The 24,231-nt window shown below is 42.4% G+C and overlaps 1 protein-coding gene across 10 annotated transcripts in view; it reads right to left on the bottom strand.

The window, feature by feature from the left end:
• Window positions 1-3,591: 3,591 nt before the first annotated feature.
• CHRDL1 (chordin like 1) overlaps window positions 3,592-24,231 on the bottom strand; it is a 121,781-nt gene continuing 101,141 nt past the window's right edge. For 4 of the 10 annotated variants that reach the window (XM_050776550.1, XM_050776551.1, XM_050776552.1 and 1 more), the window contains exons 8-12: window positions 23,363-23,531; window positions 18,424-18,633; window positions 11,244-11,411; window positions 9,097-9,186; window positions 3,592-6,053 (exon numbers count right to left, since the gene is read on the bottom strand). In XM_050776550.1, the coding sequence (XP_050632507.1) occupies window positions 5,923-6,053; window positions 9,097-9,186; window positions 11,244-11,411; window positions 18,424-18,633; window positions 23,363-23,531 (768 nt within the window). In that variant the 3' untranslated portion in view covers window positions 3,592-5,922. The remainder of the gene's footprint in view (window positions 6,054-9,096; window positions 9,187-11,243; window positions 11,412-18,423; window positions 18,634-23,362; window positions 23,532-24,231) is intronic. The other 6 variants (XM_050776559.1, XM_050776556.1, XM_050776557.1 and 3 more) reach the window with 3 other exon arrangements.

Raw genomic sequence — 24,231 nt, forward strand, 5'->3', positions numbered from 1 at the left:
TGAGTTGCCTGCCATGGTTGGAAGATAGGGTACATAAGGAGAAAGGGAACATGGTGGCAAACCAGGAGGTGAGCAGGCAAGGTTCCACAGGGGCAGTGATGTTTGAAGGATGAGTGGAAAAGTTGACCAGTCACAGAAGAAGAAAGAACACTGTACTGGTGGAAAGAGCATATTCAAAGGCACAAAGTTGTACATGCATATGAAATATTTGGGGGACAGTGTTCTGTAGGTGGAGCTTTGCATTCAAGAAGCTACCTCTCCCATGTGGAGCTTTCAAAGGTGTCTGGGCATGTTTGCTAGGCTGGTGGGGTGGGCCCCTTGATGTCAAATTATGTGAGGGTTTCAGAGGGGAATGGAAGCAGTACATGTGCCCGCAAAAGGAGAGGAATTTGGAAGACAGTAGTCTGTCTGTCTTGGAGGCTTGTACTCAGCACAGACTCCGCATACTGGCAAAAGGGATAAAAGTAGAATCTGAATGACTTGTTTCCATAAAAAACTGCGAGACTCTGAGATACAGGAAGACCCTGCTTTGGTGCACATAATACACACTCAAGAACTATTTGTTAACTGGTTTCACATAAGCTGATAGAGTGTAACATCACAGGTTGGGAGGAAAGAGGGTACTCTCTCTACTTGTGCACAGGATCTGGTACCATTTGAGAATGCTGAGGATTCCAGAGCATCACCACTGTGGTGGCATCTCTAGACCAGCAGCAAGAACCCCTACCAGGAATAGCGCAGTTGGCAGCAGTGTTGATATGTGTGGTGGTACAGGCGGTCAATCGACATTTTTTCTTTTTCTAGCAGAGCCCATCATGGAAGTGGGTGTTGGGGAGGAAAAACTTTTCCTCTATTCTCTTAGGTTCAGTAACTAGGAGACTGTGGATTAAACTAACAAAAGACAGATTAACAGAAGGGAAAGCACACAATTTTTATTAATATTTACATGCACAGAAATTCATAGAAAGGAAGTGATACTCAAGTGGTTACACTTAGGGCCTTTTAACAAAGGAAAGGTTTGGGATTCAAGGGAGGATAAAATGTCGGAAAGTGACTAGAACATATACAGGGGAACTAATGGAGGGTAAGGGCTAGTTTAGTAAAGTCTTTGTCTTAGTCTGTGTTGCTATAAAGGAATACCTGAGGTTGGGTAATCTGTAAACAAAAGAGGTTGATTTGGCTCATGATTATGCAGGCTATACAAAAAAAACCATGGCACCAGCAACTGTTTCTGGTGAGGGCTTCCAGTGGCTTCCACTCATGGTGGAAGAAGGGAAGCTTGTGTGTGCAGATTACATGGTGAGACAGGAAGCAAGAGACAGAGGAGGAGAGGCCAGGCTTTTTAACTACCAGTTCTCCAAGGAACCAAGAGTAAGAACTCACTCATTACCACAAGGACAGCACCAAGCCATTTATGCGTGATCTGTCCCATCACCCAAACACCTCCCATTAGGTCCCACTTCCAACACAGTGGATCAAATTTCAACATGAGACTTGGTGAGGCCAAACCAACCATATCCAAACCATAGCAGTCTGTTTCTGCAAACTCATCTTGTTGCTGACTTCCAATCTTCAATGATTAGAGTCACTCTTCTCTCCCTGGTATGAATGGGGGTGTATTAGTCCATTCTCACACTGCTGTAAAGATATACATGAAACTAGGTAATTTATACTAAAAAAAAGAGGTTTAATTGACTTATGATTCCACAGGCTCTACAGAAAGCACGATGGCTTCTGGGGAGGTCTCAGGAAACTTACAATCACGGTAGAAGGCAAAAGAGAGGCAGGCATCTCTTCCATGACCAGACCAGGAGGAAAAGACAGAGGAGGGGGAGGGGCTACACACTTTTAAACAACCAGGTATCATGAGAAGTCACTCACTATCACAAGAACAGCAAGGAGGAAATCTGTCCCCATGATCCAATTATCTCCCACCAGGCCCCTCCTCCAACATTGGGGATTACAATTCAATCTGAGATTTGGGTGGGGACATAAACCAAAACCATATTAGGGCAGCATCTTTCTCAAAGGGAAATTCATCCCCTGCTTTTAGGCAGATAAGGGGAAGGCAGATAACTGTGTCTATATCTGTTGGTTCTCAATTGCCTGCAGGTCAAAATAATCCTTCTGCCAAAGTGTCATATTTGGGGGTGTCATATTCTGATCTTCTTCAAGGGTCAAAGCAAGAAAGGAATGAAAGGGTGGGTAACATGTTGTAACAGGCAGAACTTCTCAGTGCTTCCTGGGAATCACAGTGGCGGCAGGTGAGGAGACTATAGGGAAGAAAAACCTGTAAACATTTTCTACATTTAGGAGACCAAATTGACAGGACTGGGTGGAATGCGGATGTGGCTAAGCGGAGAAAGAGGGCCAAGCTGTCTGGTTTGAGTTATTTGCAGTTCCCTCAATGGAGGTGGAGCAATATTGGGATCTAAAGCCCAACATTTCAGAAGAAAGTATGCTGGGTGTAAAGGGGTACTACGCACAGCTCAGCATGAGTGTTGGCAACCAGAGGCCAAAATTCCATCCAGGGTGTGGGTCAAGAACTGTTGTGAGTTCCAGGGGTGCAGCATGGAGGCATGGCTTCTTATGCATCTCACACGACAGGCTAATCTCCTTTTCCTCATTATTTTCAATCTTTTCTATAGGACCCTGCCACCCCAGTATTCAGATATGGCCAAATAGCTCCCACATTTAAGACAAAATGGCTTTCCTTTGACCTCATATCCTTCTCCAGCTCCTTCCTTCACCGTATCTCTCCATACTCTGCAGTAGAACTTTTCCAAAGAGTTGTCTTTAGCTGCTGTCTCCAATTCCTCATCTCTCCACACACTTCTTACAGTCCACTCCCATCTGGTTTCTGTTCCAATCACTACACCAACACTTTTCTTCTGTGTTGCTAACACCAATATATACTTTTCTGTATCTATATTATTTGACTTCTCAGCAGGACCTGACACGTTTGACTACTCTCTTGAAGCACTCTCATATTTTGGCTTCTGTGATAGCACAAATTTAGCTAGTATTGGGAGCTTGAGGGGATTTGGTTTGGATCAACATATGTGACAAAACTCTTACTCTGATCCCTATACAAATGCTTGTAAAAAAAATAATGTGAGCAGCAGACCAAAATTGAGGCCACACTGAAACCTAAGTCAATGGCCTTCTGTACCCAATCTCTTAAGTATCTTGACCTAAAGGGAGATCAGAAATCAACAGCCAATTTCAGTGCCATGACATCCGTGAATATCCATGGTCATAAATGAATACTCACTATGCGCCAGACACTATTTTAATCACTTTATATGCAATGACTAAATTAAAGCTCACTGCAAGATTACAGGCAAAGGGAAATAATACCACTATTATACCATTTTATAGTTGGGGAGACTGACAAATACAGCTGGTAAGTACAGAGCTGGGCTTAAAAATCTAAATAGTCTGACTGCAAAGTTCACACTCTTAACCACTGTGCTATAGTATAAGAATGTCAAGGTGATTGTGAAACTACCGCACCCACCCATGACCTATTACCCTGTCCAAGGTCAGTATTGACCAGAGAGTCAATTACTTATGCAACAAGACTACAGATGATTTTTCAAAATTAACTTGTTTATTAATTTAAAAATCCAGAAATACAGTGACTAGATAAATAAGTACCATAATTAGGTACATGTCCTGTGAGAACAGTGAAAGGGTAATACTGTTATGTTACTCTTGTTTACATGAGTTAACTAGAAAATGGCTACAACTGCTAAATGATGCTTATGGTCTTTGTTTTTCCAAGTGTTTATGATACAAATAAATACACAAGAAGAACCACATCCATTCTTCTCTACTAACTACTGGCAGCTTGGCCTCTTTTCCCTATGTCCTATTCTCTACACAACACCAAACACTGGAGGGTTTCTACTTTGACTTAACACAGCTCCCCAGCTCCTGCTTCCCACAGCACTTTGCAAGGTGTGTCCCAGCACCTGGAGGCAGGAGTATATCTAGGGAAACTCTCTGCATGTTCTCTTAAGGCTAAGCTGTCAGAGAACACCTGGGTGGGAAGGCTTTGGGATGAATCATCCAGAAGGAGAAACACCTCTTTGCCTCAGGATCTAGTTACTAGTCTCCACATTATGGAAACACTGCCACCTCTGGGATGTAGGGAGCAGCTGCATAACACCCTCCCCCCTTTACCACACACACACACACACACACACACACACACAAATGCTTTGTGACCTTTCAACAGGGATGTCCTGCTTCTCTCTTCCGAGGGGAACGTGTGTGATGAACTGGTGAGAGTCTTGTCCCCAGAAGCCCTGGCCATAAGGCCCTTGTGTTTCTTTTATAAAAATTGACTCCTTTATGCCAGGTTGTCATAAAGACTGAACATTTTACATTTTCCCCTATTGGTGTCAAATCCTCTTAGGAAAAATTCTCTCACCTATAGTCATGGAATGAGACATATGGGGTTTCTGGGTCCTTAAAACATTTCTACAGTTCATTCCTGCCCCTCAGAGGGAACAAATCTAGAAGGCATGCCTGAGAGCCTTGCTGTGAAGAATTAAGTCTTCCCACAAAGATGATTTCTAAAGCCAGACCACAGAATGGATAATTTATGCTCTGGTATTGGGCTGCAAGTAGACATTTTAGGAGAAGCCTTCTCTAGAATTCTCAGCTAAAATACCTGCTTGATGAATAAGGCAAGGATAGTAGGAAGGTTTAGGATAAAAATATCAGAACATCCAGCTCCCTAAATGATCAATAATTTTCTTAACTGAAGAGCCAACATGCAGATACTCATGAGGAACAAGCCACTTTGCAAAGTAAAAATCAACTCCTGTAATTGGAGAAGAAGGAAAACTTCCCTTTTAAAGAGCTTCTAGAATTTAGTAATTTAATAACATTTTTCTGGCCAGACAACTATGGTCTCAAAAATATTAGTGAGTACTGATCTATTACTTGGTAAATTTTACTGATGTGAAAGCAAAAAGATGGCCTTTTTGACTTCTATCAGCTTCTTTCTTCAACAATTATTTTGTCTTACATGGATTCAGTTTCTGATCATTTTACTCAATTTAACTTCTTTCTGGAAGCCCCATAGGTACAGGGGGAAAAGAAAAGTGGTATCATTAGGGAAAAATTATTTACCATTTCTAAGTGAGTGAATGAGGCCATGAAATAGTGTTCTTATTCTTCACCCTGCCTCTATAGTTGGTGACTTAAATAGCCACAAAGACCTAAGGGCAGAGCCTTTTGTTCACAATTATTTACTCTCCTGGGCACCAAAACCTCCAAGCTACTTGGGATCCAGTCAAGGGAAAAGTAACATAGAGTCTCGGCCAGCTTTGCCAAATAAAGCTTTAGTTTAATGTGAGTATGGACGTGTGTGTGTGTGTGTGTGTGTGTGTGTGAGAGAGAGAGAGAGAGAGAGAGAGAGAGAAGAAGGGAGGGAGGGAGGGAGGAGGGAGGATGAGGAGCTAATTTTTTTTAAAAGAACACATGACATTCTAAAATTCAAAGGTATAATTTCATACAAATAATTGTTCTATACTGCAGAACTCCTACTAAGCAATTCCCTTCTCTTTCTTTCGCTTGAATAACTTTCTAGATAAAAACCCTGGGGTCTTGTTTGTCTTTAACCTGTAAAGAAATGTGATTCTCCAAGAAACTAGAGCAGTGTTGTGGTGTTCTATCCCTCCTCCTCCCACACATAATTTAAGACTCTTCTAGTCTCTTTGGAGGAGATGTTCAATGGCTGACACACCACTCCACATAAAGGCGCAAATTATGCTGTGCATGGCGTGAATAATTGACTGCATTTGAGTTTGGAGTTTTAGGGCACTGTTGACTTAAGCAAAATAAGCCTGCAGTCCAGCTGCAGCTTGAGTTTTCTTGCTTTACCCTATCCAATACTGTCTTTCTTGCCTAACAGTGGCCCTTTTCAGATCTCTCCAGGTACAAAACCTTGACCAAATCTTCAAGCTCTGTTCTGCACACACGACTTGAACACATCTGGCTGATCTGAGCTTCTCCTTCGGTGAAGATCTTCCACTGGCCTAAAAGGCAAATAAACACAAAGTGGCCGGGAGTGTGTAAGAGGAGAGCAGAGCAAATTAGGAATAGAACCAATATACCCCATGCTTACCCACTTACTCATGGACCTACCAGGGGATTTGGAATACAAATGTCAGCTGGTTTCAAAAAATGCCCCCAAAACCCTTTTCTAGTGGCAGATATGGAAAATGGGAAATGAAGTTTTCATTTCAACCCATAGCATTTGTAAGAATCCCAAGAATAATACAGAACTGCCCCTCCTCAAGAGCAAAACCTAAGTGTTATTCTTGGAATTTTTACAGTATATTTAGCATTTGCAAAATGCTTCAATATCTGCTTGTTAGCTATTTAGGCAGCTTACTTGGCACCAGGTCAAAAAGGCACTTTGGAAAACAGCACCTACTGTATTACTGGGGCTTTGCTCACCCTTAGGGTTCCCAAATATTGGTTTGGGTTACTTGATTACTATTTGATTATGTATCACTCTTTTCTCTATTCCTGCTATCTTCTGTTAAAAACTTCTTGACGTTGCTTTCTCCTATGTCCACATGCTGTCCTTATACCCCCTTAGCACCCTAAGTCACTTCCCATGGCTCCTCATCCATTCTTACATACCCCATGGAATCCCTTTCCACTCAGAGTAAACTTGGCTGTAGCCCTTCCATCCCCTGTTGTCTCTGCCCACCTGGATACTGTCTTTTGTCTTCTTTTTATTCCTGTGCTCATGGTACTGCAACTGGAGAACTCCTAGTCCAAGTTAAGCCAACTCCTCTTAAGCCCAAACCTGTCTTGAACCTCTTTTCTTTCCCTTAGCCACATGAGAACATGACCCACCTTCCCTATGGGCTTGAATTATCTGCTCCTTTCTCCCTTGGATTTATCCCTTTTCCCCATTCTCTGTGACTCAATGGGAAGACAGAAGGAAAAACAAAAAACGAGAAGAGGATTTGGGCAAGGAACCAGCTGTTACTGAATCTCTATAATGTGCTGCGCTCTGCTATGCACATTATATAAAGGAGTTGGGTTTGTTCTTCTTTGCTCCTAGGTGACTCTGTAGGATCATACCAACTTCCTTCAGCTACACACAGTTTGAGGCACATACCTTCTACTCCATTATATACCCCAAATCCTGCCATGGGCACAGAGTACATCTAAATCATTTTTTAAGTCCCCTGGAACCTAGCATAATGCCTTGTTCACAGTATGAACTAAAACAAGTAACTTCAAAAGTCCTGTCATTGATCCTAGGATCCTAGACTCTGCCTCCTTTCTTACTCACATGTAAGGACTCCCAACTTTTCCATTTGAATTATCATACTGTCCTGTTATTTTCTATTAGTCCTGCCAAAGACAAGCAACTGACTGCCTTGGCTCTCTTTCCAGCTGCCTATTGGATAACTCTGCTCAGATGGCTCTTAAGCATATTAATCTAAACATGTTCCAAGTGAAACTCTTTTTCACCAATACCTGCTTATTCTTCACAGTTTCACTGTTGGTGAATGGTATTACTATTCACCCAGTCAAGTTATGAATATCAGACCCATTCCAAACTCATTTCTCTCCTTGATGCTGATCTTGTTGATTTAACCTCAGAAATGTTTCTCACAGTGACCTCTCCTCCCCTGTCTCACTGATTTAATATAGTATAATTACTTCCTAATTCAGACTATCCCACTTCTCTTACTAAGGGTCCACCTTTCACTCCACACAGTGAGGACCTCTTTCCAAAAGAAAGAAAGACAGAAAGAAAGACAGAAAGAAAGACAGAAAGAAAGACAGAAAGACAGAAAGCAAGGAAGCAAGCAAGCAAGCAAGCAAGCAGACCTGAATGCACCATTCACTTGCTTAAAAACCTCCACTGGCATTCTCTGGCCTGGAGATCAATTCCAATGTCCTAGCATGATAAATTGGGCACTTCATAATCTGGTTTCATCAAGTATGTGCTTAATGTAATAGATGCATCTGATAGCCGAAAGACATCTTTCCAAAGCACCGTATTGATATCTCTATGCTATTTGTAAGTTTGCAGCAACGACAGATGCTACTTGCCTTATGTCTAAACATTTTACTGGCTTTTTTCAGGCCCTATGACTGCTTTCTACCTCCAAATCTTCTAATCTTTTAGTGCACCTTCTGTGGCCTTTGTGATCATTCCTCTCCCCTACCCACATTTCTTGTTTGCTCCTGTCTGAGTCTTCTCTTAGGCTGCACCCTTTTCTTGGACTGACTTCCTGACCCATTGCCCAGTCATACCCTTCTCTTTCAAAACACACCTCCTCCCCGAAGCCTTCCCCAACTAAGCCCACCTGGCTCTCATCTCATTGTTCTTTGCAAATTCCCCTGAGCACTTTGATATTTAACTCCTCAGAACTATACTAATTCATACTGAAGGCAGTTTCATGTTCTGTCTCATCCATTATAATTCCCTATGGATAGAAACTGTGTGCCTTTTAGCCCATTAGAAGTGCTCACCACCCGCCCCAATGCCTAGCAGTATTTTAGTCCCTAGGCTCCATCTAGTGTGGAAAGTGGGAGAGCTGCAAGTATTTTTGAGTGCCTGAATGCTTTTAAGGAAACATGACCACCCAGGGGCAGTTCCCAACGAGTAAAAGAGCTTTCACACAACACAGGAATTGATATGCCTTCAATTTCTCTTTGCCTTTCAAACCCACCACCAGAGGACACACCCTTCCAGATGTGAAGTCTCCACAAATATACCAGACCTGGAATCTTATGAGCTTTCTCCAACCCTCTTGAGACTCTGTGTTTAGCAGTTTCATTAAAGACATTAAGGAACCCTTGACCTGAGGTATCCTACACTCAGACTACATCTGGGTTTGTATTCACCATGTCCAAGCTTTTCAGATTACATTCAGACACCCCATTCACTGCTAAGTCAGTCAGAAGAGAGATGGAACATCCTGTAGTGTTGATACTGAGCAGTGCTAATGTTCACTGAGTTTGCAGAGGGACTTTAGCTGTGGCTATGCTAAATTGAAAACTGGATGTGCTTTCCAGGGAGCAGTCAAGAAAAGCACTACTTACTCAGGGTTGTTCTGGTCACCAGCTTGAAGTGAGGAAGCTCCTCAAACATCCTCTTGGAGATCTTCTCAATATGGAAGTGCTGGAGAATGCCTAGGGCCAAGCAAAAAGTGGAGCAAGTGGTCAGGCACTCAATCTGGAACCATCAACTCCCTTTTTTCTGCTCAGGCTCAGCATATCATTTCATTACTAGGGCTTAAGAGTATCGAGCTGGGCTGTGTAATGTGCTTAACCAGCAAATTGGATGGCTCAAGGGTTATAATTGACTCCATTTGTTTCCTTGGCTTACTGGCTTCCCCTCGGCTTCTCCAGTGGATGGAGATAGTGCTGCTGACCATGGGACTCTCTCCTAGGGAAAGCCACATGGAATCTAGCATAAGTGCTTACTGGAGCTTCTTCAGCTAAAGGCAGTATTAGAAATTCTGCCCTTGCCCCCAACCTGGGTAGACTTGTGTCCATGCCAAACCACTGGGCTGCCTTCCTGGCTAAGCACTGAGAGCCTGCAGTGGGATTGCAGGCAGGTTGGTTTTGTAAATGGAGAAGCCACCCTTGTCATTGAACCCACTGAAAAGCATATTTTCCTTTGGGAAATATTCAGATCCTTCAGCCTTCCTTATTCATAAATGGGGAGAGTTAAAATAGAGTGCCCTCCACAGTCTCAACCTTGCCTGAATAACTTTTATCACAGTAACAGGTAGACAACTGGCAACTGCCCTTATAGTTAAGGAGCAACATGTTACCAGCCCATTTAAACGGGTAAAGTAGATTAAGCCTCTTTTTTTTGTGTCCACCAAGCATAGACCTTGATAACCTAGCACTGTGAACAGGGGGCTATTCAGATGCTACATTAGCAAGTTGAAATTCATCTGCACACCTCTGAGAGGTGAAAGATGTGGGATGATGAATAGTGGGCCCACTGCTGGGGAATCGCAATAAACCAGTGCCTAGTCCTAGGTGTCCTGTTATGGATGAGCTAGGGAGTTAAAGATGGCAAAGCAACACTCCTAGGCATAGACCAAAAATAAGCATGAATGAGAAACATATACATGTTCAAGCATCTTTTTTTTTAAGGGTTAGGAAGAAATGCATTCTTTAGATAAAGACTGTTGTCTAAAGGGAGAGAAAAAAGCCTCATAGACACTGAGCAGTCTTTTTCAAAGCTTGGTCCAAGTGCCACGTGCATTAGAATCATCTGCCTATTTGTTAAACACGCAAATGTTTGGACTCTACCCAAGGTCTACTGAATTCCTATCTCTGGGATGGAGCCAGGTATCCGCATTTAAAACCAGCTCCCTGTGTAATGCTGAAGCACACAGAAGTTTGAGTACTCTTGAGCCTTATGTGAGAGCCAGTAGCAAAAAGATGTGTATATTTTCCAGCTGAAATCTCACTTATCCACTTGGAGTACGAGGAACCTTGACTACACTAAATCAGCACTAGCCTTGAGCCTGCAAAAAGTTAGAAGAGCTGTACGATCACAATGAACAGAATGTGGCTTGCTGTGGTAGTCACTGCGAATAATCAGAAAAGGAACTGAACATTGTGACTGGGGTTTCTCCAGTAAGACTATAACCCTCTTGAGGGCAGGGAGGATGTTTTAAATTTGTTTTACCCCATAATACACATCACAATATTAGGGACTTAGCTTTGCCCTGAATGAATGGGTTTCCATGGTTGTTGAACTTTACTCTGGAAAGAATGACAGACTACAGTTTGATAGTTTGTAATCCTGGCTACACATTACAATCACCTAAGACGCATTACGAACAAACACTGATGCCCATGCCCCACTCCAGATCAACTAATCATAATTTCTGGGGGTAGGGCCCAGATATTTGGTATTTAAAGGAAACCAAAACTCTCCCTGATGATTCTGATGGGCAGCCAGGGTTGAGAATCACTTCTCCAGCTTTTGGTGGTGTGAAAAAGACAGCTTTGGAAACCCAAGGGTCAATACGTGATCTTTAGCATAGGCCATCGTTAAATTTGAAAGGCCATAATGACAATAGCGTTAGATGTGTCAGTTTCCAAGCAATCAAAAAAACTTCTAATCCAAACGAAGGAACAGGTTGAAGCAAAATTAAAGTGAGTCCTCTCATCCTTTTCTGTGCCCCCTTACAAAGATGAGAAATTAATGTTGTCTTGCTCACCCTTTCGAATAGTCCAAACGTGGACCTCTACCTGAGGTGGTCTCTCAGTCTCCAGTGCTATTTTTCTGGTTGTCTCCCCATCCTCCATGAACACAGACTCATACACAGGCATTGTTTCTTCCCCACAGAAGTAGCCTTTGTTGTCAAAGCTTTGGCCTGGAAGTTCTTCTGGAATCAGGAAGCAAGTAGAATTTTGTCATGGTTTTCTAAAGCTAGAAGTGAACTTCTACATTTATGTATCTCATTGTTCATAACATCTTAGATTTATCAAAAGTGGACAATTAACAAGAACATTCTTGGAGAGACAGAAATTCCACCGATACTTGATTAGCCCAGCTTAGGCTGCCACTGCAACAAGCCACAGATTAAGCCACAAATCACAAAGGAGCACATAACCTTTGATTGAAGTCCATGTGTTGACAGAATTCAAAATTCTTTGGAACACTGGCCCCCTACTATTGTCACCGAGACATGGACTTTCATGAGGAAAAATGTAGCCAGGTACAAATCTCCTAGGCACTTACGGGAACATAGGATTTTCCATACAGGGTCAGGATCATGCTCTGTCCAGCTCAGTGTTGCCAGGTGAGGCCCAGGGAATGGGCTGAAAAAGGGCTTTGGTTAACATCCCTGACATCATTTTGGTATACTTAGAAAACATTCATGACACTCATTTATGTGCATATACTTGACCAAAGGATCTATCCAAATTGGCTTGACATTTCTGAATGCTCTTTGATTTGTTTGTAAGGGGAACAATAATACCGGATCAGCACCAGTGCCAAAATCTAGATGTCAGATTAGTCATATGTATGCTATGCCAAATGAATGGTTGGGAGACACAAAAAATTGGTCAGGTCCCTCAACTATGGATCATTTAATGTGTAAACTAAACTGTTGAATTTCAGCTTGCAGGCATAGAGGCACCAACCCCCTAATACTCTCCATTTCACTCCACCCTCCTCTTTCCTCAGCCCCCTGTTTTAAAAAGTTTCTTCTTGTTGGTTATCAGTGAGTTAAGTTTCCTTGCTGGCCTTGTAATCAGTACTCTCTTGAGCTGCGTACTTAAAGTGTACACTCAAATCAGAACAACAGATGCCATCTGTAAGAATATCTGAATTGTTGAGGATGAAACCACTGAGTGTTGAATGCTTTGGGTCTGTGACTCTAATTAGGGAGACTCACTGTTAGCCAATCAGACACATTTGGACTAGAAGTTGTAATCAAATTGCTATTGTATGTCTCTTGGTAACCTGATTAGCTTTCCCACCCCCACCACCATTTGGCATTGCAAGGACAAAACCATAGTCTTCTCTTGACGATTCCAGATTGGAAAACTCAATTTGTGGATTATTGTGGAATCAAGCTTTTTGTTTTCCTCCTTTTGTCCTTTTTAGCTATTTATTTACTTGGTGGGCCAGTCTTTTTGGTGATATGTTAGGTAATTAAGGGCTATGTGCTAGCACTTTTTACATGGGTTGGAGAGAGGGAGGAGGTCACTGAGTGTACAGAGACTTCTATGTATTCAATTACTACCTTTAGAATGACAGCCAAATTCATTTCTCAAACTTTGCTCACCAGTTTAATATTGGCTACAGCTATAGCTGACATGAAATCCATGATGGCACTGGCAGTACCTGTAATATACTAAAAGTTCTCCCAGTAGCCTGAAGAGTCATCTTGCACCACTGCCTCCTTCCCTCCAAGAGCTTAATTTACTTGACTGAAGGGATCTACAAACAACAAAACTCATTATTGACTTAACCCTGGCTGGTACTTGAAAATGCTAAGAAAAGCAAAGTTTGTCTTTAGAACTACCTACTCAGCAATATCCGCCATTTTTCACACTCTGCACTTCAAGATGCTTTCTGATCACTACATGTCCACCTACTCTCATTTTCTTTTGGGGAAGACGATGTGCTTGAAGTCATTTCTGGCCATTTCCACAGCCCAAGAGAATGTTCCCATCCTGAGCCTTCCAGAATTCCTTGCGGAAGGGGTAATGAAGGAGAGGTATTATCCCAGCTGGGAAAACTTTTAAGTCTTAATAGGGACTTTTAATGCCATAACCTAAAAGGAGTATGTAATTATGGAAATTCCAGTTATTGGGATGGTATTGTGGTTGTATGTATGGTAAATGCTCATGACAGCAATAACTTAAGTGTACCCTTAGAATGACCCTGTATGGCAGACGCATCTGAATGTGTGTTCCCAGCTTGGGAATCCGGGCGTGGCCAACTGGGAGATTATTTCCTTGTCTATGAGGACCATCTGAACCCCAGGCTCATCCCTGGGGCTGCACAGGGCATTGGGGCCTTGAGTTTTGGGTTAGATGAAGGTTGCCAGGTGGTCGTCGTTAAGGGGAGAGTGTTCAGTGAAAATGCTATATAAACTGCATGCTGTTTGCAAGAGGTTGCAGTTTTCCTGCCCAACCCACTGCCACTGGACTGTTTCTATATGTAAGGTGGTTCTCCTGTCCAGCCCACCTCCACTGGACTCTCTCCCCTGTACGTAAGCCCCTAATAAAACTCCATGTCTTGTTTGCTGGCTCTGGATCTTTTCTTTGGCCTCTTAAACCTGGTGCCTTCCCTACTGAGGTTAATAGGGGTTTGGCACGTCAGTGTGAGAAGTGAGTTGGGGAACCTTCAGCAAGTGGACATCTTACCCAAGCCCGTGGGTGGCCACTGATATGCAAGGCAAGGTCAGCCTCTACCAGAGCAAAGGGAAGAGAGAGAGAGGAAACTCACATCTTTAATATTGGTCCTAGTTTGTTATCGTAGGAGCCTGCAATCACTTGTTACAATGAAGCTTGTGGCTGGATTATCAGAGAATTTTATTTATCTCTTTTCCCTTTTCAACATAACTGAATTTACCGTTCATTCTTCCTTCCATCTACTTCTCTCCTCACTGCCTTGTTCCTTTTCTTCTGTGTCATGTGTCATTTTTTTAAAAGGCCAGTAATGTCATGATTATCCCACTTCTCACCTCTTCACGTCATTCAGGACTCTACTCAAATATCTTTAGAGAAGCCTTCCCTGACCATTCCTTTAAAAGTGCTTCCTGCCCCATTCACTCTCTCTTGCTCCTGTTTGGCTTCTCTTCACAGCACTCATCACAATCTAAAATTACCTTACTGATTTGGGTTCACTGTCTTTCTTTTCCGCTAGAATGTAAAGACCATGCTGGCAAGTAGCCTTTGTCTTGTTCACATCTCTGTCCTCAGTGCGTGTAACCGTGTCTTGCACACAGTAGGTACTTAAAACATATTTCCAGATTGAATGCATGAGCAAGTGCATGCCTTCTGATGCTCTGTAGTTGCAGAGTACCTGGAGCAGGTGCCCTTGGCTATGTGGATATTGACTCTCAGGCAATGTGACTAAGGAGCGATTCAACATGCAGACACCCATGTCTGGCTCACTGAGAGGCAGATACACAGAATGAGACAGAAATTCTCTTCTTCCATGTTGCTCAATCAATCGTCTATCTCCACATACTTGAGCAGAGTAGGAAAGTGGGAAAAATAGCTCTTCCAGAAAAATTGGTTTAATCATTCAGACTTCAATACATTGTCAACTGGGATACTGGTGGGCAGTTTTTTACATGATAAATTTTATTACGTTTTCTAAATACAAAAGTAACACATATTTACTATTGAAAATTTGGAAACTACAAATAAATAAAAAAGAAAATAAGAGTTACCCATAATTCAGTCACCTAAAAATGGTCACTGTTAACATTTTGCTGTATGCTCCTCCAGTCTTTGTGTTTTTCTTTTTTGTCTTAGCATATATAAACACTTTCTTTCTTTCCTTCTTTCTTTCCTTCTTTCTTTCTTTCCTTCCTTCTTTCCTTCTTTCGAGACAGGGTCTGGCTGTTGCCCAGGCTGTAGTGCAATGGCACGATCTTGGCTCACTGCAACCTCCACCTCCCGGGCTCAACCCATCCTCCCAAGTAGGAGTAGTTGGGACTATGGGCACATGCCACCACACCTGGCTAATTTTTGTATTTTTGGTAGAGACGTGGTTTTGCCATGTTGTCCAGGCTGGTCTTGAACTCCTGGGCTCAAGTAATCTGTCTGCCTTGGACTCCCAAAGTGCTGGGGTTACAAGCGTGGGCCACTGCACCTGGTCAATGCTTTCTTTTTTAACACAAAAAGTGGGATCATAATATACATATTGTTTTTTAGCTTGCTATTTTTACTTAACAAATACATTGCAAACATCTTTGTCTGCCATTCAATCTTAGTCTATAATGAGTTTTAATGGCTATATTAATATTCCACAGTACAGATACACCATAATTTGTTTAATCATTCCCATATTCGTGAACTTTCAGATTGTTTCCAATTTTTCAGTATTGTAAACAGCACTGTAGCAAAAATTCTTATTTGTATATCTTTGTGTATGTCTCTGATTACTTAGGATTCCTAGAAGTGGAATTTTTTAGCCTTTTTTTTTTTTTTTTTTTTTTTTGAGATAGGGTCTCACTCTGTTGCCCAGGCCAGAGAGTAGTGGTGTGATTGTGGCTCGCTGCAGCCATGATCTCCCAGGCAATGATCCTCTCACCTCAGCCCTCAGCCTCCCAAGTAGCTGGGAGTACAGGCATGTGCCACCATACCTGGCTAATTTTCTTTTATCTTTGTAGAGATAGCGGTCTCACCATGTTATCCAGGCTGGTCTCAAACTCCTGGGCTCAAGAGATCTTCCTGCCTTGGCCACCCAAAATGCTGGTATTACAGGTGTGAGTCACTGCACCCGGCCACCAAATGTTTTAATAAACATTACCAACCTGAGAGGACAATTGTTTTAAAAGCAATGACTTGTTTGTCCCGTCCTCACAACTTTTTGATTATTTTACTTTTTAATTGAATCACCAGCATCAATAAAATTTCAAGCACACAATGAAATAAGACTTGGTCTGAAGGCCCGAGATTAAAATTGGAATATTATACAATGAGAAGCTTTATGTTATCATGGGTAATCTACGTAAATATTAGTTTTTGTCTGAAATTATCTTGTTGCATTACTTTTTAAACTATTAAGTGTTAGACTCCTGACAGAAGAGAAAATTGTGTTCATGAAACTACCACTATGTGACACTAAAAGGTTTGAGGATCCAGTGAGACCACAGACTTGGAAGTCATAATAGGTGATCATTGCTGGGTGTCCCAGATGTCCATATCATCCTTAGAATGTGCTCTCTGTTGGCCGGATGCAGTGGCTCACACTTGTAATCCCAGCACTTTGGGAGGCTGAGGCGAGTGGGTCACTTGAGCTCAGGAGTTTGAATAGCTGGGTGTGGTAGTGCATACCTGTAGTCCCAGCTACTCAGAAGGCTGAGGCGGGAGAATCACTTGAACCAGGAGGCGGAGGTTGCAAGGTTGCAGTGAGCTGAGATTGTGCCACTGCACTCCAGCCTGGGTGACAGAGCTAGACTCTGTCTCAAAAAAAAAAAAAAAAAAAAAAAAAAAGAATGTGTTCTCTCTGTACTCGTAATAAATACATTTTCTCATAAATTTCAATGCCCCGTTCTCTACACCTTATCAAATAGCTCCTGTCCTTCCTGTCCACACCCTGCCCCCTATGTACTCTGGAAGATGGGGGTTGTTACATTGAGGAAGATTCTGTGTCCCAAAATCAGTGCCTCTCAAGCTGTAATGTGCATTAGAATCACCTGAGGTTCTTGTTAAAATGCAGATTATGATGTAGTAGGTCTTGAGTGGGGGCCTGAGAGTCAACATTTTTAACCAGCTCCTAGCTGTTGCCAGTCCATAAACCACACTTTGAGTAGCAAGACCATAAATGACCCTGGGCCTACAGCAGTAGTTCTCAAACTTTTCTGCACATAATGTTCACTTTGGGATCTTTTAACAATGCCACAGCCCAGACCATACCTCAAATCAACTAAATTATAGTCTCTGGGGATGGGACACAGGTATATGTAGAAGCTCTCCAAGGGGTTCCAATATTTAGACAAGTTTGAGTACCACTGGCCTGCAGGAAAATGCTCAAAAAATATACATTGATTCAGGGCATGTTTGCCTTCTAGTCATGAGGAACTAAGTTGAAGAAGTATATAATTTAGCTCTCTACCTGCTTTTTAAAATGTTTGAATTTTCATCTCTGTTTATAAAAATGCTTTGCAGAAAGCATAAAAAATGATGAATTCATGTGCCTGGGATTGACTAAATCATTGACTGTTAGAATGCTGGAGCTGTAAGGGCCCCCCAAAAAATCTACTCTGACCCTCTCATTTTGCAAAGAAGGAAACTGAAGCTCAGAGGGGTGAAGTGACTTGTTATAGATCACACAGGAAACCTGTGGCACACCAGAGACAGAATGCTTGATTACCCATCCTATATTCTGTCAACCCCATTATTAGGGATTGATAAATCCTAGTATCAATCAATGATAAAAAAATACTTTATTTAGCTCATGTTTTAAAAACTACAATTTAAATAATTAACTTGTCTTTTTTTATCAGTCAATATTTTCTATTGGCATAGAAAAAACAATGGGCTGGAAGCGACTTGGGTTATAGGCCTTGGTTTTATGATCCATTAGTTGAATGAATCTGGGCAAGTCATTTGACTTTATGTACTTCAGTTTTCTTATCTTTAAAAGATAAATAACACTATAATTATAGGATTCTAGTGTTAGAAGGGAGCTTACAGATAATTTTTCTAAACTTTCAATTGTACAGATAAGGCTAATGAGGCTCAGAGTGGATATGGCACATCTCCAAGGTCACTCAACACCTTAGGCTTGGATCAGAACCTGGTCTCCTTCTACTCTAACTCACCTGCCTCTTGTCCTGTCTTAAAAGGGAAATGGATGTGATTGTACTTTGATGGGTTTAATAGTGATATAAATGAAAGCTGCTACTGTTCTTCCTAATCAACATGATAGCCTAAATTCTCTACTATTTAGAAAAGCAGGTAAGTTCAACACTCAGGGATACATGAGAGGTGTGGTAGACACAAGCATATTTCTGGGTAGTAAATTTCTTCCAAGCAACTGTCTTTTCAGTCTTTCAAGAGAGGAGAGAATGAAATTCATTATTATTAGAAATATTATCATTATAATTATATGAAAGGTTATATTTCTGATGCCCAAAGAAAGCTTAGAAAGACTATGTGGGAATCTCAGTCAACCAAAGGCAGGGCCTCCAACCAACGCACCTTTTGCTTTTTTACCTGGACACACCTTGCAGCACTTTCCATCTATTTTTTGAGGATACTTGCAGGGGTATCGATTAGGGCAGTGGATTTTCTTACACTCTTGCTTGGTGACATTACAAGTACATAGCACACACTCCACAATGCCAAATGCCCGGAGGTTTGGGTGCCAGGACTCTCCATGAGAATAGGTCTTTCCATTGGAAACACACACTGAAAGAGAATGTAGTATTAGCAATTAAAAGCTAAAGAGCTAAAATGGAACCCTATATTCAGAACCCAAGCCCTGAACTACTTAACACATCAACCATCTTTTGTTCTTGTCATAGCCATGGGGCTATGTTTACCGAGTAGTATCTGTGACCAAAAAACAGCTTGGGCCATATTCTACTCACAGCAGTTTCTCCAAATTCTTCAGCAGCAGCTTCTGGATGCTTACAAATGGCCTCACACATAGTAGGCAGTCTATATATATATGTATTTTGAGACAGGATCTTGCTCTGTCACCCAGGCTGCAGTAGTGTGATCGTGGCTCACTGTAGCCTTGTCTTCCCGGGCTGAGGCAATCCTTCCACCTCAGTCACCCGAGTAGTTGGGACTACCATGCACCACCATGCTGTGCTACTTTTTTTTTTTTTTAATTTTTGTAGAGATGGGGTCTCCCTGTGTTGCCCAGGCTGGTCTCAAACTCTGTGACTCAAGAGATCCACCTGCTTCAGACTCCTAAAGTGCTGAGATTTCAGGCATGAGGCACCGCACACAGCCTATATATATATATTTCTTTTTTGAGATGGAGCCTTGCTCTGTCATCCAGACTGGAGTGCAGTGGTGCGATCTCGGCTTACTGCAAGCTCCATCTCCCGGGTTCACGCCATTCTCCTGCCTCAGTCTCCCAAGTACCTGGGACTATAGGTGCCCTCCACCACGCCAGGCTAATTTTTTTTTGTATTTTTAGTAGAGACGGGGTTTCACCGTGTTAGCCAGGATGGTCTCGATCTCCTGACCTCGTGATCCGCCTGCCTCCCAAAGTGCTCGGATTACAGGCGTGAGCCACCGAGCCCAGATATATATATATATATATATATATATATATATATATATATATATATATATATGAGAGAATAAATGAATGCATGAAAGCAGAGTTCTATCTCTAGTAGAATGTAATGTTAGTGTTTTCAATTCTATAGAAAATTTGTATGCCTCAAGTGGATGTGCTTCCAGGCATGAAAATTTCCTTGGGAGATTTGCTTTCCATGGAGGCTAGATGCAAAAATTACTGCTCTTCCCAAAGGGACAGTTTCTTCCAGATCCTGAAGCAAATCCATTCAGAATGTCAAATGCTATGAGTCTGTCTGATCCACCAACATATATAAGTATGAAGCTTAATGGTGTTGGGCACTCTTTGGTGTGGGAAGGAAGGTGGTAAGTCAAGATTGAGAAAGGACCAACCGGCCTCCTGGGTAACTTGTGAAAGGATAGCCTTTTATGCCTCTAATCTTCAGGCAGTTTCCTCAGTCTCCCACCTCATAGTGGCTATAGATATTTGGCTACAGCTGATCACTGCTTGCTTCACAGATATCCTTTGGCAGTCTGACATTTGTTAAGTGGGAAGTTAAGTCATTGGCCCCATGTCTTCTGAAGGGCCTTAAAAGAGCAAGCATCTGGCTGGGTGTGGTGGCTCCTGCCTGTAATCCCAACACTTTGGGAGGCCGAGGCAGGAGGATCCCTTGAGCCCAAGAGTTCAAGACCAGCTGGCAAACAAAGAGAGACCCCAGTCTCTACAAAAATAATAATACGAAAATCGCCAGGTGTGGGAGTGCATGCCTGTAGTCCCAGCTACTTGGGAGGCTGAGGTGGGAGGATCACTTGGGCCCGGGAAGTCGAGACTGCAGTGAGCCATGATGGCGCCATTGCACTCCAGCCTGGGTGACATAGCGAGACCCTGTCCCCTCCCCTGACACACCCAAAAAACGGAGCAAGCATCTGGGATGCAGGCTGAGGGGCCTAAAAAGGGAAGGGGCCACAGGAGCATCTTTCTATGCAAATCAACACCAAATATATCTGGCTCCTACTATAAGGCATGGACCTAGGCTCCAAGATAAGAACTGCACAGGGCTGCAGATGGGGAAGTCTGAGGATGAGTTATCTCCTTTTTTGAGAGTGCTGAGACATTGTGGAGATTTCAAGTCATGACTAGGACTGAGTGTGTTTCTTATTATTCCCATCACCTCATCACACCCAGGGAAACCTGTGGGCATCCCAATCAACAACATCTCTAGGGTGGGTTGTATCACTTTAGGCTGGGCTGTTGGGGAGAAATAGTCCCACAGTCCCACTTGAGGCATTTCTAGGAATTGGCTGATTTGGCTGCAAGACAATGGCCTCAGAAGGATGAATCACTGGGCTCTTTCTCATCAAGTCCACTGAGTCGCATTAAGATATAAGAATAATGTTGGCTGCCTTTTCCTGTCCTTTGCAAGAGCTGCTAGAATACTGGACACTCTAAGTGGTCAACCCATGTAAAGATTTCCAATAACCTAAACTGGAGTGGCTCACAATATTACAATGAGACAAAATGGAGAGCTGACACCTCAACTGTGAGGTCAGGGCTGTGGACAGGATCACACAAGACAGGCCAGATGTGCTGTTCTCTTTCCTGCCCCTACCTCTTTTTTTCTCCCCAAACAGTGATGTTCCCTTCTAGACAGTGTGATCAAGTGGATATATAGTATGCTTCAAGAAAATTTAGGCTGGATTCAAGTTCAAAATGGTGGAGTCCTATCATTTTTCTTATTTGATGCTAACAAGGAGCCAAGTAGATATATCAGAGGACCACATTATTAGCAAGAGATCTAAGGAAAAGAACGACCCATGCTGAGCAGGGCAGGCAGGACTCCCAGTGTTATATGGCTAGGTTCCCTCTCCCCTGAACATTTGGACTAAAGGAATGGTCTAGACTGGGTGAGAGCTCAAACTCTGCAGTGGAATGGGGTGAGGTTAATTCTCGACAAGGAAACACAACCCTCTCCTTACCCAAAAAATTCTCGGGATGATTTTGAATCATCCAGCTTGGGAGTTGGGGGTGGGGACAAGTGATTCCTCAGTGAACTATATTAGAAAGGTCAGAATAGAACTGTTGCATCCAAATCAGTGGGGGCAAATGAATAAATGTAAACCAGCTGGGGTTTTTGTAGGCCATGGAGAAAATCAAGGGATGAGCCTCTGCCCTGAAATTAAAGAGACCTTGTGGAAATTGTGGGATTTAGGATTTTCAAAATCCATTTCCCTACACCTTTAAAAAGCTTTGAAATACTTTCACAACAAATGGAATCTATTGGAGGCAATTTAGAATTGAAAATCAAACTATCTTAACCTAACTCTCCCTCCTTATTTCATAAACTTTTATCAGAAATCCTTGGAACTTAAAAATAATAAAATTCAAATCAAACACAGATCGATAGTAAGTATTTCCAATTCTTCTAATACATCACCATTTTCCATTAACAGTTTTATTTTGAATTTTTTTAAGCCTGCAAATTTCAAAAGCAATTTAATTTTTTTATCTGTAATCTGAAATTTACATCTAACTAGTAACAGATGTGATCAACTAGCTTTGGCTTGACTAGCTTTGTTGAGATTTATGGTAGGAGTTCTTTGTAACGGATTGTTTTTCACCCATGTTATTCAATCATTTGGTTTAATAATTTATTGCTTTTAACCCATTCAGAGAACTGCTTTTGATTTGTTTTCCCTTTAAAGGAAACAAAACATGTTTGTGGTTTCATAAAAGGAACCAGCTGAGCCCTTGCTCCAACGAGCTAGTTGACAGGAGGCCTAAAAAAGTAAGAAGCAGTCAATTGTTTGATTGAGTTTCTCCTCCCCTGACTCCTGCTACTGGTATGTGCGTGCTTGGCGGGGCGGGGCGGGGGCGCAGGGAGCAGGTGGAGGCCAGAAAATGCTGTGCAAGAAGAAATTGGAAGCTATGGAAGTCTGTGGGTGCCTGTTGTAGCCAGTTGATCAACTAAGTGGACAGCATGTCAGTCTTAACCTGATCAGTCTTCCTGGTGCTCAGCCAGGTGGTTTTGGGATTTCTCACTGGATTACTCTTTTACCTTTTTAAAATTTTTAATTTAGAGACAGGGTCTCACTTTGTCACCCAGGATGGAGTGTAATGGCACAATCATAGCTCACTGTAACCTTGAACTCCTGGACTCAAGTGATCCCCCTGTCTTAGCCTCCCAAGTAGCTAGGACTGCAAGCACTCACTACCATACTTGGCTAATTTTTTTTCATTAAATTTTTTTTTTGTAGAGTCTTGTTATGTTGTCCAGCCTAGTTTGAACCCCTGGCTTCGAGTGATCCTCCTGCTTCAACCTCCCAAAGTGCTGGGAGGCATGAACCACTGCACCTGGATTACTCATTTCTAAGGACAGTCTCATATGCTACATATTCAACCAGAATCTGAGTGTGGGGCCAGGAATATGTATCTTTAACGAGAAGCCCAGGATAATCTGGGGTGCACTGAGGTGTGAGAATTGCTATTTCTAAGGTATAGATAAGAGCTTCAGTGATGTTGGGCACTGAGTACCTTTGAATGTTGGGTCCCCTACTAAAACACAGACAATCACTCTTTCTGTTAAAGACCCAAGGAATTTTCCCAAATGACCTACAATCCCCAGGGACAATTGAGAAAATACAAGAGGCTATTTCATAAGCACAAAAGGGGCCAGACTATGCTCTTTTGGCTGCATTTAAGGAAGTCCAAAGAGTCTCCTGGAGTCACCTGACTATACCCACTTTATGGACTTGATGCTAAATGAGCCACAAGTGAATATGGGCTATTCCTGGGAGAAAGAGTCCTTTCCCAGCTCCAGCCCTGCAAAGACCAGGGCTGCTGAGGCCCTGTTGTGGAAGTATACAAAAGAAGGATGCCCCTTACCTTGTCCATGCTTGTGTTTGTTATTGATGACAATTTGCACAATGGTTCCTGATGCTTGCTGGGAATCCATAAGAGCTCCGCGGTGACTTCTGGCCCCAGGAAAGCGGGACAGACCTCCAGCCTGTCGGCTTGGTGGAGGATCATAGTGAGAGCGGTGGTAAGAATGTCTCTGTAAAATGACAAGAACAATTTTCATCCAAAAGCCACCAATGAGATCACAGAGATTAAGTTATACACATTAGAAGTCATTCAATAATTTTGATTTATAGTGGTGAGCTCTTATTTCAGCCGCATGCTCACCTACACCAATAGAAACAGGGATGTGGTCATGTAAAAGCATCATTGGCAACATGCTGAGGTTTATCTCTCTTCTTCTAAAAGATAGGACTAGATTCACATGCAAACTTCTTAGGGAGAAAAGAGCCAAAAAGGTTAAAGTGTCCTTCCTGCTGCCAAGACTCTCACATTTCAGTTTAAGAGTTAAGACATTAGTCTGCACGCAAGGCAGAATGTAAATAGAGGCCGCAGAAGAAGTAAGAAGTCCTGCGCAAATTAGGAGGAGAAAGAGAGAGCTTCTAGTTGGGGAGGGTTTGTGATCTGGGCCATGAAGGATGGGTAGACTTTTTTACAGCCAGAGTATAAGGGGAGTAGTCCAGGCAGAGGTTTCCAAGTTGAGAAGGTGAAGCAGAGAACATCGAGTCCATAAAAGGGAACAGTTGCAGGATAACATTCCAAAAGTGGGTTGAAGCCAGATCATGGAGGACTTTAAATTACAGGCTAAGGGGTGAAGACTTTATTTGGTAAGCAATAGAGGTGAGGGCATAGAAGGCTTTGAGGGATTTTTTTTTTTTTAAGTTAGAGAAGTAATG

Source organism: Macaca thibetana, chromosome X (genome assembly GCF_024542745.1).
Source record: "Macaca thibetana thibetana isolate TM-01 chromosome X, ASM2454274v1, whole genome shotgun sequence".
Classification (NCBI taxonomy): domain Eukaryota; kingdom Metazoa; phylum Chordata; class Mammalia; order Primates; family Cercopithecidae; genus Macaca; species Macaca thibetana.